Source organism: Hylobates moloch, unplaced genomic scaffold (assembly GCF_009828535.3).
Source record: "Hylobates moloch isolate HMO894 unplaced genomic scaffold, HMol_V3 SCAFFOLD_4, whole genome shotgun sequence".
Lineage (NCBI taxonomy): Eukaryota > Metazoa > Chordata > Mammalia > Primates > Hylobatidae > Hylobates > Hylobates moloch.
In genome coordinates, this window is record NW_026652279.1 from 39,419,792 (window position 1) to 39,434,927 (window position 15,136).

General features: G+C 40.7%; 1 protein-coding gene across 2 annotated transcripts in view; it reads right to left on the reverse strand.

The window, feature by feature from the left end:
- CASR (calcium sensing receptor) overlaps positions 1-14,792 on the reverse strand; it is a 31,470-nt gene extending 16,678 nt beyond the window's left edge. For both annotated transcript variants that reach the window (XM_032150033.2, XM_032150032.2), the window contains exons 1-3: positions 14,608-14,792; positions 11,615-11,921; positions 6,597-7,481 (exon numbers count right to left, since the gene is read on the reverse strand). In XM_032150033.2, coding sequence (XP_032005924.1) covers positions 6,597-7,481; positions 11,615-11,921; positions 14,608-14,792 — 1,377 coding nt within the window. The remainder of the gene's footprint in view (positions 1-6,596; positions 7,482-11,614; positions 11,922-14,607) is intronic.
- Between the last annotated feature and the right edge of the window lie 344 nt (positions 14,793-15,136).

The following is a 15,136-nucleotide window of genomic DNA, read 5'->3' on the forward strand; positions in this document are numbered from 1 at the left end:
CTCAATAACCCTGTTTATACTCTTAAAATCCTTACCAAAACATGCTTTCCTTCATGTAATTTACTTTGTTGATAATGCAGAGCTAAGTTCCAGCCCCAGTTTATGAAGTCAGCATTACTGTGGTTTGTTGTGTGAGAGTTTTCTGACCACTTCTCTGAAATCACTGACCTCCCTTATCTGTGCCTGTATCTAGGTACTGTGTTACTGTCCTCCACTGTCCTCTCAGGAGTTATTTTTGTCCCATTTTCTTTCTTTATTCATTTGTTTATTCAACAAGTATTTATTGAGGGACCACTACTAGCCAAGCAGGCACTGTTTTAGAAGGAAGAAATACAGTAATATTCAAGATGGACAAAGTGATGTTTAATAGACTCCAACCTGGTTGGTTGTGTCCACTCTCAATTATTTGCACACTATATTTTCTCTTTGTGTAAGGACCGAGGTGTCAGGACAATTGGCGAACACTCAGGGTTCAAGGCAGTGGACCATTGTCTTTACTTGGAAACCACTGGCTGATCTGGCAGCCTCTCAGGAGCTAGAAGGCACGTGGTGCCCAGAGGGCAAAAGTCGTTCTTTTAGCAACTCCTTTGGCCTCTTCGGGGAACAGATCACCTGGAGCAGATGTGGCTTTCTTACTAGCTAGATATATTACTTCAGGAAAATCATCCTGACTTCTCTGGGTCTTACCTTCCTCACCTACGAAAGAATAATACTCAAGACTAATATTTACTGAACATAGTATATATAGGCACTATCCTAAGCACTCTGTGCATATTAACTAACGTTATCCTCATAATAAACTTACAAGTTTCATGATCTCTGTTTCTCAGGTGAGAGAGAAAAGTGAGGCACAAGGACACTGAGTGACTGCCCAAGGTTATAAAGCAATTAGGTGGCAATTAAAATTTAAACCAACTCAGTCTGGCTTGAGATTCCAAACTATTAACCATTACACTGTACTACCTACTCACATGCAGGAATGAAATTAGACATCTATTAAGTTGTCTATCTCTAGTTACAACAGGTTAACTGGTATAAAATGTAGGTTGAGAAAATGGACATATTTTAAAAATGAAATAGTAGAGATGTGTAATGCTTGTGGCAACATGAGGGGCCATAAGTGGGAAAATGGTCTAACCTGAATGACATCCTGATCTCCCTGCATAGCCAGGACTTCCCCACCTGGGGACTTTCCGTTATTTTTTTTTTATCAGCTTTTTTGAGGTATAATTTATATACACTCATTTTAAGTGTATAGTTCTGAGTTTGGGCAAATGTATATGCTTGGTAACTACCATTGCCATCATCCCGAAAGATTCTGTGGTGTCCCTGAAAATCAACCTCTACCCACTCGCAGCCTTAGGCCACCACTGATCTGCTTTCTTTCTGTCAGTAGAGACAGAATATCGCATAAATGAAATCATACACTATGTACTATTTTTTTTTAGTCTGTATTCTTTTGCTTAGCAGGACATTTTGTGACCTTTCCTCCAAGGAGTAGATCCTTCTCCGTATCCACAAATCCTATCTACCCTTCAAGACTCGTCTCAAATGATATATTTTTTTTTCCTTACTTCAAATCCTAACCTGAATTGTATTGTACTATGTCCTCGCAGCAGGTATATAAATAAAATCACATGAGTGCGGAATATTTTCTACTCAAGATTTGTATGTTATCCACTTATAATCAATCAATTATTGTGCTTACCAAGTCATATCTCTAAGTCACCTCTTTAAACATCTTTAATATTTCTTTTGGCAGGCTGACTTGTAAGTTTTGCATTTGGGCGTTTTATTTTCTGCATAATATCTTGCCTTTAATTCACATAACAGGGAAGATGGAGATGAAAACCATTTCACTCCTAAAAGCAATGACAGGGAATCTTTAAATCGATAATGATTGATCCACAAAAAAGCAACATAAGTTAGAAGATAATTTAGATATCTGCCCTAGAGAGAACACTCTTTTTCTTATTTATTTATTTATTTTGAGACGGAGTCTCGCTCTGTTGCCCAGGCTGGAGTGCAGTGGTGCGATCTTGGCTCACTGCAACTTATGCCTCCTAGGTTCAAGCGATTCTCCTGCCTCAGCCTCCCGAGCAACTGGGACTACAGGTGCCTGCCACCACACCTGGCTAATTTTTTGTATTTTTAGTAGAGACGGGATTTCACCATGTTACCCAGGCTGGTCTCGAACTTCTGACCTCGTGATCCACCCACCTTGGCCTCCCAAAGTGTTGAGACTATAGGCGTGAGCCACTGCGCCTGGCTTCTTTTGCTTTTAAAAATGTTTTAAAAAGGAACTGACAGTTCCTTTTAAAATGAAATATAAAATTTTACTTGTGATTATTATCCAATATAATATGCTTCTAAATTTTTTATTTTATTTGGGGAGTAATATGAGGAAAAAGAATAAACGAAGGGGAAGAGAAACAAAAAAAAACTAGTAGAAAGATCTGAACATAGGAGAACTGCTTGAACCTGGGAGGCGGAGGTTGCAGTGAACCGAGATCGGGCCACTGCATTCCAGCCTGGGTGTCAGAGCAAGACTCTGCCTCAAAAAAGCAAAAAACAAACAAACAAAAAGAACTGAACATAGAACATAACATACAGACACAAAGAGACTTATAGGCTTACAAAGAAAACACCACCAAGAAAGACACATAGATCTAAAAGAGGGGCAAATACAGGACATGCATGCACTTAGAAGCTAACATATACTTTTATGCCATAAGAGTCCCATCTTGTGGCCTTTTAGGGTATTTCCCCTAAAAGATTTTAAAGTCAAACCGTTGCTCATTATAAGCATAAATGGGAATCACCTCTTGGCACACATTCTTAGTTGCGTCAATTGAATTAAGCGAAACGCTAGAGACTAGAAACCCCCCCACTCTGGTCTAGGACTTCCAGCTTTTGTACAGATAATGAGGGCCAGGTCACACAGATAATGAACAAGGTAATGAAGTTCATTATCTTGCCCAGTTCCTGTGGTAAGAGCATGGGGAAGATCCAGGCCCAATTCCCTTCTCTAACCCCAGCCATGTTTTCTTATCTCCCTTCCATCTTCTCTGGCCATCCTTACAATTTATCCCACATTCCCCAACTTCCAGCAGTACCAGCAATTCCTAGAAAGATCAGCTCCATCTGACTTCCATCTTCACCATGGCTGCATGCCTATTTTTAGACTAGTGAGTGTTGGTGTGAGGTGCAGGAGAGTAGGAAGCACACCTTGTGCATGATCATCCTGAGAGAAGAAAGAAGGTGATTTCATACTTACATGATGTTCCATTCAAACTTGATAGTGGGCACGTGACCAAAGCTTGTCCAAACAGAGCCTAGAATACCTTGGCCACAGTGATTCATTCAATAATGGGTTGTTGGCTCAAACAGTTCCCTACAAAGGCCTCTAGGTAGTGTTGACAGGTCAAATCAACTAGACTGCTATTCACTCATTCATTCATTCTATGAATATTCCAGTGTCAGGCATTCTGAACATAGTGCTGAACAATACCGGCATGGTTCCTGATCTTGTGAAGCTTAGAGTACAGCAAAGGAGTAGTGAAGAGAGAGCTGAGAAGGGATGTGAGGAGGGCTTTGGGGTCTCCAAGAAGAGGAAAGGAGGCAATTGTGAGTTGTATGCTCATAAATCACCTGCTAGTGCCACTTTTGAGGCATATGAGTTGATTGATATATATTTTTTGGGGAGAAAGAAAGGAAAAAAATTGTGATTAACCCTTATAACCAGAATTTTAACTAATAAGTGTCTATTTCAGTCAATTAAAGAGCTGTGGAAGCTTAAGCTGGGTATATAAACATCAAAAATGAGGAAGCAAGAATGATGAGAAAGTGTGTTGTGGGAATATGATTTGAAAAGACTTCCAGGGGAAAGTGGATTTTGAAAACAATTTAAATGTTCATGGTGGAAAATGACAGCAGAGATAAAAAATTGGTGGCCCTTCTGGTGTGGGCTATGGCTTATGCAAAGATGCTATGCCAAAAACTAATGAGTGATTTGTGAGGAGGTGTCACACAGGTTAGCTTATAGGGGAAGAACTGAGAGAAGGCAGACATGGAGTTCTAGCTGGAAACTTGGATTAGGTTATAGGTGATAAGTTTCCATATAGATCTTAATATTGAGAATGAATAATTGCTAGTTGATTTCCTGATGAAGATATAGGTCTTAATAATGAGAATGAATAATTGCTAGTTCATCTCCTGGCCAAGATCTCAAATTCTGGAATGCCCACCCAACAGCCTGGGTTCCTGAGGCTCAAAGGAGACCCACACCAAGCACTCAGGACATTTTGGCCAATATCCCATGTTGTTCCTCCCTAGAGTTCTGATCCCATTTTCCTATCTGTGCTCTCTCCTGGGGGGATTTTCCCAGACCATGTAAGAGTCAGGAGAGCATATCTTTACCTGGGCCATGGTTGGGTGAAGTGTCTGTGTAGTGGACATTTTGAATGTTGGCTGCTTTGCTTCTATTTCTTCCTCCTTTTGGTAATGGCATCCCGACTTCCCATTGGGGATTCACTCCCCCCTTACTCTAAGTCTATGTAGTCTGGAGGACTGTTAGCATCAGGGATGGATCCATGACCTAGGAATGGTTAATAAACGCGGTTTCTGGAACTTTTACAGGATATCTTGGGAAGTAAGGAGATCCTAGCTTCAAGCTGCTACAGAGGCTGAAAATTGCTAACCCTGGGGAATGAAGAACAGAAAGATGAGACGAAAATACCTAGCTGTACCTGGAACACTTCTGAGATTTTTAGTAACATGACCCACTCACTACATTTCCTCTTTTTTTGTTTATGCCAATTTGGTTAGGGCTTTCTATTACACAACTAAAAGTCCCAGTTGTGACTATAGCCTGTCATGGCTTTTTTTTTTTTTTTTTTTTCTCACAGGTCCAAGATCTGGTCTTGACCATCTGTATTTTATTTCCTAATCTGGAAGAGGAGCCATTGAAGAGTAGAACTGCCAAGTTTCCCCCTTGAAAGCTGTTTTTCCTTCAACCCTACCCTTTTCTTGCAGTTTTTTCAAGAGCTGAGGTCCTCCTTGCATTGGACTTGAAAGGTAAGAAAGAAAAGACGATAGTATCAACCACCTAAAAGATTGTCCCCTTACTCCTCCTACTTAAACCCCACACCTTAGCATCATCACTCCTGAAGACTTTAGAGTGCCTGACCTTCATTACAGCACCTCTATCTTGGCAGGGTAGGGGTTCTGTGTGAAGAAGGAAGCTCTGAGTACCCCACAGAAGTAAGAAATTTTAGCCAACAGTGATGGTTGGGTGAGAGGTTCCCATACAAAAAGGGCTGAGAACTTGAAGATTCTGGCTCATTTGACCAACTTAGACAGTCACTCCTTGACTTTCATGAGAATCTCTACAGTGACTGATACAAGTTGTATGCTTTTTGCTTCTTGGTATCCTTCCCAAAGGGTTTGTGGTGGTTGGGTTCTGTATACAAAGGTGTTCTAGTTATCATTTTTACCTAATTGATGGATTAATTAGAGGTGTACTGAAATCCTACTATAATAATCACACATCTGTTTAGAGCTTGAAAGTTTACAAATTACTTTTACATATATCATGTCATTTAATGTCATGAACCTAAGTCAAAAGAACATTGAGTGGAAAGTAAGCTAGACATTAAGTCTGTGTCACAGATGGAGACACTGTGACTTACAGCCATGGTTTGCCTAAGATCACACAGCTAGGAAGTGGGGGAGCTGGAGGCTGGGACATTCCATTCAAATTCAGGAATTCCTGCCCTCTCCACTGTCATGCAATCTCTCTGATAGGTCAGTTTGGAACTAAGGAAAATACAAAAGGAGTGTAAAACATGGTCTGATTGAAAAAAATAAGGCACATATGCAAGACCCAAACAGCTATTTAGGATATAAGCTCTTGAAATGAAAAAGATTATGATGTCTTTCCTGTGTGTAATTCAAAAATACAAAACAAGGCTAAACAAGTGTGGGAACTCCTCTTAAGTTCTGATTTTTTCTATGATAACGACTTCAGTGCTTCTTTTTGAAACACTCAATATCAAATCTTTTTACAAAGAGTTTTTGTTTTCTGTACCTTTGACTTGCTTTTGTCCTAAGCTGTGCTTAGCTGACCTGCTGGGTGGCTTGGTATAGGCTGTCAGTAATGTAATGGCAAAAGTGGTGGCTGAACACAATAATACTAGCTTTATGCCCCTTAGTATATGGAATGTAATAGGTGCTCAAAAAATACTTCTTACTCACAAGGGAACAATATTGATAATTTAGACATTAGAAAAATACCCCACTCATTACTAAATCTGTTCTGGGATATTTGAAAACTTTTGGGGACCATACTTCAGTTATTCTGAACCACTGGACTAAAGAACAGTTGACTCAAGGCTTTAAGTAGATAATCAAATTACTATCAATTTTGCTCAAATCAGTTGCTCAAGATTTAAAAAAGATACTTTGAATCCAAAGCTCCATTTAGTGGCCTCATTTAAATATTGCCCTTTTCAAGTAACCACTATTTTTCTTGCCTGGAGTTGCAGCCCAACTCTGCTTTATTATACAGCAAATTGCTATATAAGTGAAGGACGCACCTGCCACGCCTCAACTTTCTTGATGTCTGCACAGGAGCCGTTGGTGAAGAGCCCTCTCCCAGGTAAGCAGGTATATATATCTTGCAAGGCATGGGCAATGGAGTAGACTGCTAAGTACACATTGTAGGATATCCGTAAATGCGTGTAATCTATGTAAGGGGTCTCGACACTGCTGATGTTCTCATCCCCTGTACAGAGGGGTCGGAAGGCTGTCGAGCTGTTGCTAAACCTGCCGCCACTTTCTTCGTGACCTCTCAGAAAGGTGTCCACAGGTAAAGGTCCTTTTGCACCTTCCTGGAGGTGGCAGTTAAATGTTTCTTCCCAAAACTCCTTGGCAAAACCATTGTGGACAGACTTCCTGGGATGGACCTTCTTCAGGAATTCCCGGAAGCCTGGGATCTGCCCAGCCTTCAGAGCGAATCCAATGGTGCCTCCAACCACGTGGAAGTACTGAGGCATGGCGATCAGGGAGGAGCTGGCCCAGGCCTCGCTGGCCAGCCAGATCTTGCCCGTGATATTGCGCCGGACAATCTCCTTGATGAGGGGCTCAAGATCTGGGCCACTGGAGAAAACCACGATGACTTTGGCCGTGGAATTTTGAATCACCTCCACCACATGCTGGATCTCTTCCTCATCAGAGTACTGGGAGATGAGTTCACTGAAGTCGATGCAGATGTCCCTTTCCTCAGCTTCCTCTCGGAACTTCTCAATCCCCGGCCGCCCATAGTCATCATCAGCTGCAATTGTGCCCACCCAGTTCCAGCGGAAATACTCGATGATGTCTGCCATGGCGGTGGCCTGGTGCTCATCATTGGGGATGGTTCGGAGGAAAGACTTGAATTGATTCTTGTTGCTGAGGAGTCTGCTGGAGGAGGCATAACTGACCTGGAGAGAACCAAGAACATGGTGAATGAGTGAGTGAGTGAGTGAGGAGGTGCTGAGTGAGCCTCCAGGCTGTTGTGGAGGTGGCTTTCTGAGCATGCCTTGGTCTCATTTATCAACTATGCTGTTCACTGTGTACAGGATGAAAGAAAGGGTAAGGAAAAGCAGCGTCTGTTCCACTCCAGCGTGACCACTTAAGCACCTTTCAGTCTGTGAGAGAGCATCCCAATTCCCAATGGATGATTCTTCACAATGCTAATTTCAAAACTGGGTCTGGCCATAAAATCAACCCAACAATAGTGGGATGTACTTAGCCTTTCAAGAAGAGTCTTTATGCACCGTTTCATGTTTTCTGTAACCTACTCTGTACTGCCTCATTGGTTATAATATATCCATGTACACAACTTTGGCTTGTTGGGCTCAGCTTCTGATCTGAAGAGTTTAACTTCCCTTTACTGCAATAAACACTTTGTCCATAATTTGCCTCTGGAAGGAATCAGGTTCCCCGTGGATTATAAACTTAAGGCTCTTCAGAGGAGTCCCCGGGAATTTCCTTTTCTTATTCTGCCTAATTTCTCTCTTCCCCTCTTCCGGTTATTCCTCCTCCTCCCTCTCCTCCCCACACCCCAGTATTTTAGAAAAAAGTAACCTTAATTGCAGTCATTTCTGAGAACTGTTTCTTTTAGGCTCAATTAGACCACTAAGACCACTAGGCTCAATCCCCTTGTATCACAATAACAATGACGTATGTAATTAAATATCATCAGAAAAACCTCCCTTCCTCTCCATCCCACTATTGTTGGGTTGATTTTATGGCCAGACCCACTTTTTTTTTTATTATACTTAAAGTTCTAGGGTACTTGTGCACAACGTGCAGGTCTGTTACATATGTATACATGTGCCATGTTGGTGTGCTGCACCCATTAACTCATCATTAGCAGACCCACTTTTGAAGGTAGCATTGTGAAGAATCTTCCATTGGGAAGCACCTTCCAGAGCCCTTTCCTTTATTCAGTTATAGGTGATGGCTAGGCCTGCTTGATAGGCTTTTGATGTGGGTCTCGAAAATCTTAGGGGCTGAACAGGAACCCTGGAGAAGCTGTCTTGACATGTTTGCACTCTCTAAGACATAGCCACCTCTGCATCTGAGCAAGGGTATGGACTACCAAGGGAAGAAAGTCTTGCCCTTGATGTTAAGAGATCCTTGCTTGAAGAAGTAGCCAAATACCATGTAAAGCATTAGTTAGTGCAGAGCTTTCCCACTTCTTTTCACATTATGGCAACACATAGAGCAAACGGAGGAAGCTGATCAACCCTGGTGGGAGTGCTCTGACCACTCAGGCCCCACCTGGCCACCCCAACACTTGAGGGGATCCACATCTTTGATGAGGCCGGCTTCAGCTCATTTGCAGCACTCTGTGTCATCATGGCTCACCACTTAGGAAGTTCCAAGTTATGGGACCATTTTTTCTGAAGAACGAAACATTTTTACACAAATAGAATTTCTTCTAGGAAATGAAGTAGCTTAATATCTTGTGTTCTCTAGTTTTTCCAGAGAGATTTTAAACTTCTTAAGAAAACAAGTCGAAGGTATTTGGGACAATGCCTTTTTAATATCTCTCACCATTTAAAACAATTAATTTTCCATGTCCAATATTTTTAAATAAAAATTTCCAGACCATCCTGGCTAACACGGTGAAACCCCGTTTCTACTAAAAATACAAAAAATTAGCCGGGCGTAGTAGTCCCAGCTACTTGGGAGGCTGAGGCAGGAGAAGAGTGTGAACCTGGGAGGCAGAGCTTGCAGTGAGCCGAGATCCTGCCACTACACTCCAGCCTGGGAGACAGAGCCAGACTCCATTTCAAAAAAAAAAAAAAAAAAAAAATTTCCAATGTGTTTCTTCTTATTGATGGATAGTTTCTATGTTAGAAACATAAAAGGCGTTGGTCTGTAAAAAAATTAGGCCAACTTGACTAAAAAGCAAGTATGATTGTTTTCTGACAAGAGCTTTTATTTTAGAAGGTATAGTATAAAATTGATTATTTTTTCCTTTATCAGAATAAAGTATTCTCGAAATACCACAGAACTTACGAGGCAGGTGGTTAAATTAAGTCATTTGTTTAGATGTTATTGTTTTCAGAGAATTCTGTTAGCAGACCCAAACAATAGGCCTCTGAATCAGATTTTTGCAAACACAAAACCTACCATTTAAAAAAATCCATCCATTATTGCTTGCTTCTTGATTTTTTCAAAAATAGGTCAAAAGGGCTTTAATGGAATAAAAATCAAAAACAATAATATTCCTCATGGATATGTTCTCTTAAGGAATATATTTATAATGTTTACCAAGTTTTTAAAAAGCAACTCTAAAGTGGGGTAGATACCATTTTGTGCCCCAACCCCCCAAAAAACCCCTCAGAAACACACAAAACTTTTTTTTATTGTAAGGGGAGAATTTCATGAATGATTCAGAAAACTATTCCAACCGCAATTTGTCTAGCTGGTCTGCTTGTTCCATCCACTTGGTGGCGTGGCTGGCATACGAAATACCCCTGGGTCCATGACCCCACCCGGCAGGGCAGTGGTTCCCAGCCCAGCTGCACATTAGAATCACTTCTGGAGTGTTAAAACCTCCTGACACCCAGGCTGCATCTCAGCTCAATTAAACCTTGATCTTTGGGGAGTGGGACTTAGGCACCAGTATTTTTAAAGCTCTCTAAGTGATTCCAATAGGTAGCCATGGCAGGCATGGCAAAGAACCCCTACTGTAGATAGACTTACATCGGTTTGATTGATAATCAAAGCACTTTTATAATTCAAACTCAACTTAACTTTATCTTTCATCCAAAGCAGAAAGAATTAACACTCCCCTCCCCTTTTCATGTTCTTTCTTTACTTGACATCTTAGCCTGTTGGCCATGGGGTAACAATAACTTACTTTAACTGTGTATCTAAATTTGAATATACACAGCACATTTACCGATACAGGCTTTGTCAGATCACTTTGGCACAAAAGTTACAAAGCCAGGGCTTCCCCATGGGAAATACCTTTAATTCCCTGAAGTAAGGATTCCGTAAATGATGACAAAACTATCTCTCGTCTCATGTATATAAAGAGATAATGGCAATCACCAAAAAGCAAACAACAACAACAACAAAAAAAGGAGCCCTCCTAACATAGAAATGTAACTTTATCAAAGGTACTCTTACAAATTTTAAATATTAAATATTCAAAAAAATAAATTTAGGTGTAGTTTATAATTTAATTTCAAACTTAATGTAAGGATGCATCACAATTGAGCTGATTCTCCCACCCACAGACATTTAGGTTGTTTCCATTTTCTCACTATTATAAAATGATGTCATAGATTTATAAATATTAAACTGAAAAATGCTTTGCTCTACAGTGTTAAGAAGGAAAATGTCAGGTTATAAAATGGCATTTCACATTTATTATCTTTTTTTGGGTGAAAAAATTCACCATTGAATGTTTATTAAAGCACTTGCTTCAATAAACTGTTAGTAAATGAAAATGCAACCATTTCTCCACCTAGGCTAAGTTCCTACAAAGTGGAGACTGCTTATACATATATACTCAATAAATATGTGTTGAATGAAATAGAATTTTCTCCATTTCTGGAATGTGCAACACAATGATTAAGTTTCTGTTTTGTGAGAAAATATGCTCTGCTTCCCTCTGAGCTAAAGTTTCAACAAGACAGTGGAGCAGCAGAGACTTTTCAGGAAATGGAATTCGGGACAGATATTTTGGATTTGAGAGGTGGGATTTACCTCATATGCTCTGATTCCTTTTAGTAAAAGCAGAAGGAAAAAAAACATTTACTAAAGGAATAGAGTGGGAAATAAATAACTGAATGCCTTTTTTAAAAAAAAGACAGTTTTATGCAAGGTACATTTAAAAGAATTTTGGAAGCATAGTGAAGGTATCATTGACATTGTGGACACTGGAGTTTCAGAAATCCCAAATGGTCATGACACAGCATATCAACTAAATCACAGGTCTTTTGCACCAGAGATGGGAATATGGTAAACCGTATGGATATTGGGCATGGCACCCCCAAGCCTGCTTCTTCGGATCCTGCTCCCAGTGCCCTGTCTGAGAAGGCTTGAGTACCTGGGGAATGTAGAAGAGCCCCAGCAGATTTGCCACTGCTGTGGAGACGCCTGAGCCAGTTGCTCCCACCACAGCAATCGTAGAGGGAATGTGCTCTGAGCAGTTGCAGAACTCATCAAGGTTCAAAGAATCAATTTTGTTTTGAGCAACAAAACTCAGGGTGGCTTCCAAGGCCTTAGAAACGGTGTTGCAAGTGTCAAATATCCTGTATCCCAGCGTCAAGTTGGGAAGAAGGGCTGGGCTGCTGTTTATCTCCTCTATGGCAAATATCATAGCCTGTAACCAGCGAAACCCACGGAAATTATACCTGGAAGAAAGAAGAAGTGGAAGAAAATGGGAAGCTTTCTAGTCAACGACATTAGATTAAAGGCCCGGCAAAGCCGGGTTTGAATCATGGAACTGTTACTACTCTCTGGCTTTATGGCATGCTCTGTACAGAGCCCTCTCTGTTAAAATGGGGATGACACAGCCGGGCGTGGTGGCTCACGCCTGTAATCCCAGCACTTCGGGAGGCCGAGGCGGGTGGATCACTTGAGGTCAGGAGTTCAAAACCAGCCTGGCCAACATGGCGAAACCCCGTCTCTATCAAAAATACAAAAATTAGCCAGGTGTGGTGGTGGGCGCCTGTAATCCCAGCTACAGGGGAGGCTGAGGCAGGAGAACTGCTTGAATCTGGGAGATAGAAGTTGCAGTGAGCTGAGATTGTGCCACTGCACTCCAGCCTGGGTGATAGCGTGAGACTCCATCTCAAAAATAAATAAATAAAAATAAAGGGAAGATGACACTTGCCTCATAGGGTGCCTGTGAAGATGATGACATGAGATAATGACGCAAAATCTTCAGCATGGTGCCTCACACAGAGACAGAGAGCAATAATGACAATAATAAAAATAAAAAGAAAAATAAGATTGCTATTTGTAATTCATTGAATAATTTGTATCTGTCTTCTCCAGTAATGAATTTGAAGTAGCTGATATGAGGTACTTAAATAAAAGCAGTATGTAGATGTACAAGAAAAGGACCAGGAAAACATAAATACATTAAGATATTAATATGTGGGTGCCTAAAAATAACCTCAGATCAGATTTGCAGAGTCATAAGTTTAGACTATGACATTCCTGAAGGTCAAGGGGAAAGGGACATGAATGATCTCATTTTTGTAAACAAATAACAAACCTATGAAGGCCATACACAGACAGTCTGGGGTGTACAACAGTGGTTATTTCTGGGAGGTGGAATGCTGAGTTTTAAAATTATGTGCTTTTGGCTTATTTACACTTTATATCTAAAAAAATGAACATGCATTGCTTTTCAAAGAAAAACACTTCAAATAAAAATCAAACAAGTTAACAAGAAAAATAAGGTCAATGACGTAGTTTTCACTTCCCCAGCACTTTGCTCAGAATCAGGGCTCAGTAAATGTGCTGAATCAGTGTATTTGTGTCTAGAGGAAAAAACAACTCACCAGGTTCTTTCTTTATATTGTGAGTTTCACTACTTGAACTCAGTGACAGTGACAGGAGGTGAGATATACGATCTTTTATACTCCATTGCATTGTTAGGTTCCCTAAGCTCTTGGTCTAACTTTTAATGTGATGTTTTCTGTTACCATTTTCTTTTAGTTTACTTCATGTATTTAACTGTTTAAACCTACGAAGTTATTATGAAATATTACAGATTTTTTTTACATTAAACATCTATGCTACTAAGCTAATTTTATTATCTTTAACATAATTTAAAAATATATATTATTTTAGGGCAAGCCTTTTGCTTCATCTTAGGTCTGTATACACATGGCACATGTACAGCTCTGTGCAGCAGGGTATAACAGAGTATTTGTCCACATGGGTTATGTGAAGGATATCATCAGCATCAGTGCAATTCTGCACTTAGATTTCCTGCATTCATAAGAAAAATGTGAAAATATTATCAATTTACTAGCTCTCATTAGAGCATGAACAGAAATCCAGTTTTATTGGAACAATCCTAGTTTTCATTTTTATTTTCCAGCTATTGGGAAGAGCAAGGAAAAGTGCTGGATCCCTTCTGGAAGTTGCAAGTCTCTCTAGAAGATGGGTCAAGATTTGGAGCACAGTCAGTCTCCAGTGTAGATTAGAGGAGGTGATATACAGTCCCAACCATATTCTGCAGAAGTCAGATCCTATTTAAAGAGAAGTGCCTCACCCTGGAGACTATATTCTAAAAGGTCACGGTAAATTAGGGGGCATCAGATGGAGGACAACCAGGATGATGACGAGTCTGGAAAGCATATCATGGAGAAAATGACGATAAAACAGACTATGTGGCTTGGAGAAGAAAATATTTGACGAGACATATTAGCTCTCTTCAAGTGGCTGCAGAGAGAATCTATTGAGAGAGTGAGATGCATTCTGTCTTGGCAGGGTGGGATGGGGGGTGGGGAGGGTGGCGAGGGGGGATAACCTTCCTATGCAAAAGACTTTTTGATAGCAGTAGCTCCAAAATGCTATGGACTACATTTTACAGTTAGAAGATGACTGGGTCATGCTGACTACTGTGGTTTCTTTCAACTTAAATGCCTTAAAAAAAAAGAAAGAAAAAAAGTGAGGCAGCCAGCACTCAGATATTACTATCCATTGGAGCATGAAAGGTCAATGGGGGATTTTACTACTCAGGTTTGCAAGACCTGCAATAAATTTCCTTCTAGGTACTTAGTCTTCCATTAAGCAACACTGCTGCCAGGTGAACAATGATAACTTGGTCACCAAATGACCACCAGGTGCTTTAACAGGCCATGCATGGATTTTCTACTTAATATCATTGACATTTTATTTAAAAAGAAGTCTTCAGGAAAAAAAAGGCAGGTTGTGGGGGCAATAAGCTTTAGCATGATTACCAATCAATCACTATTCTTGAAAAGACGGGACAAAGTTTGAAAAAATTATTCTGAGTTTGGTGTAGCTTTTCTCCAACCACTCAGAAAAGAGACTGGCAGATTAGGCCCCTCTTCTTACCTGATACATTCCACAGACTCCGGCCTTGATTTGAGATCTTGATCTTTAGCTGCTACTCCAAAATGAATAGGAAAGAGCCCCCCAAGGATAATGTCCCCTTTCTTTTGGGCTCGCTGGTCGGGCCCATAGGCAGAGGTGTGCCAGGTGAGTGCCAAGAGGACCCAGCAGCAGCTATAAAATGCCATGGTTCTGCCGTCTCTCCAGGGCGAGGGACAAGACAGCTAGGAGTTTGGAGGCTCCCAGAAGTTTCTCCCTTGGAGCAGTTCACTCCCTGCAGTGGGGACACATGTCTACAGATAGATTAATAAAATAATAGAAGATGTGGTGTTTGAATCTCCATTCCTGTCTTCTTCATTGCAGACTTGTAACGTAGGTGGTCCTTGAGCCTTTGGAAGCCACATCATGTAGAGGCCTCCTGTGATGCCTTCTAAAAGAAAAGAAAGACAAAATGGATTCAGCTAAACCTAAATCCCATCTTGTTATGACCACTGCAACCAAGGTGGCTCAGAATTTCCATTTAGAGGGGCCT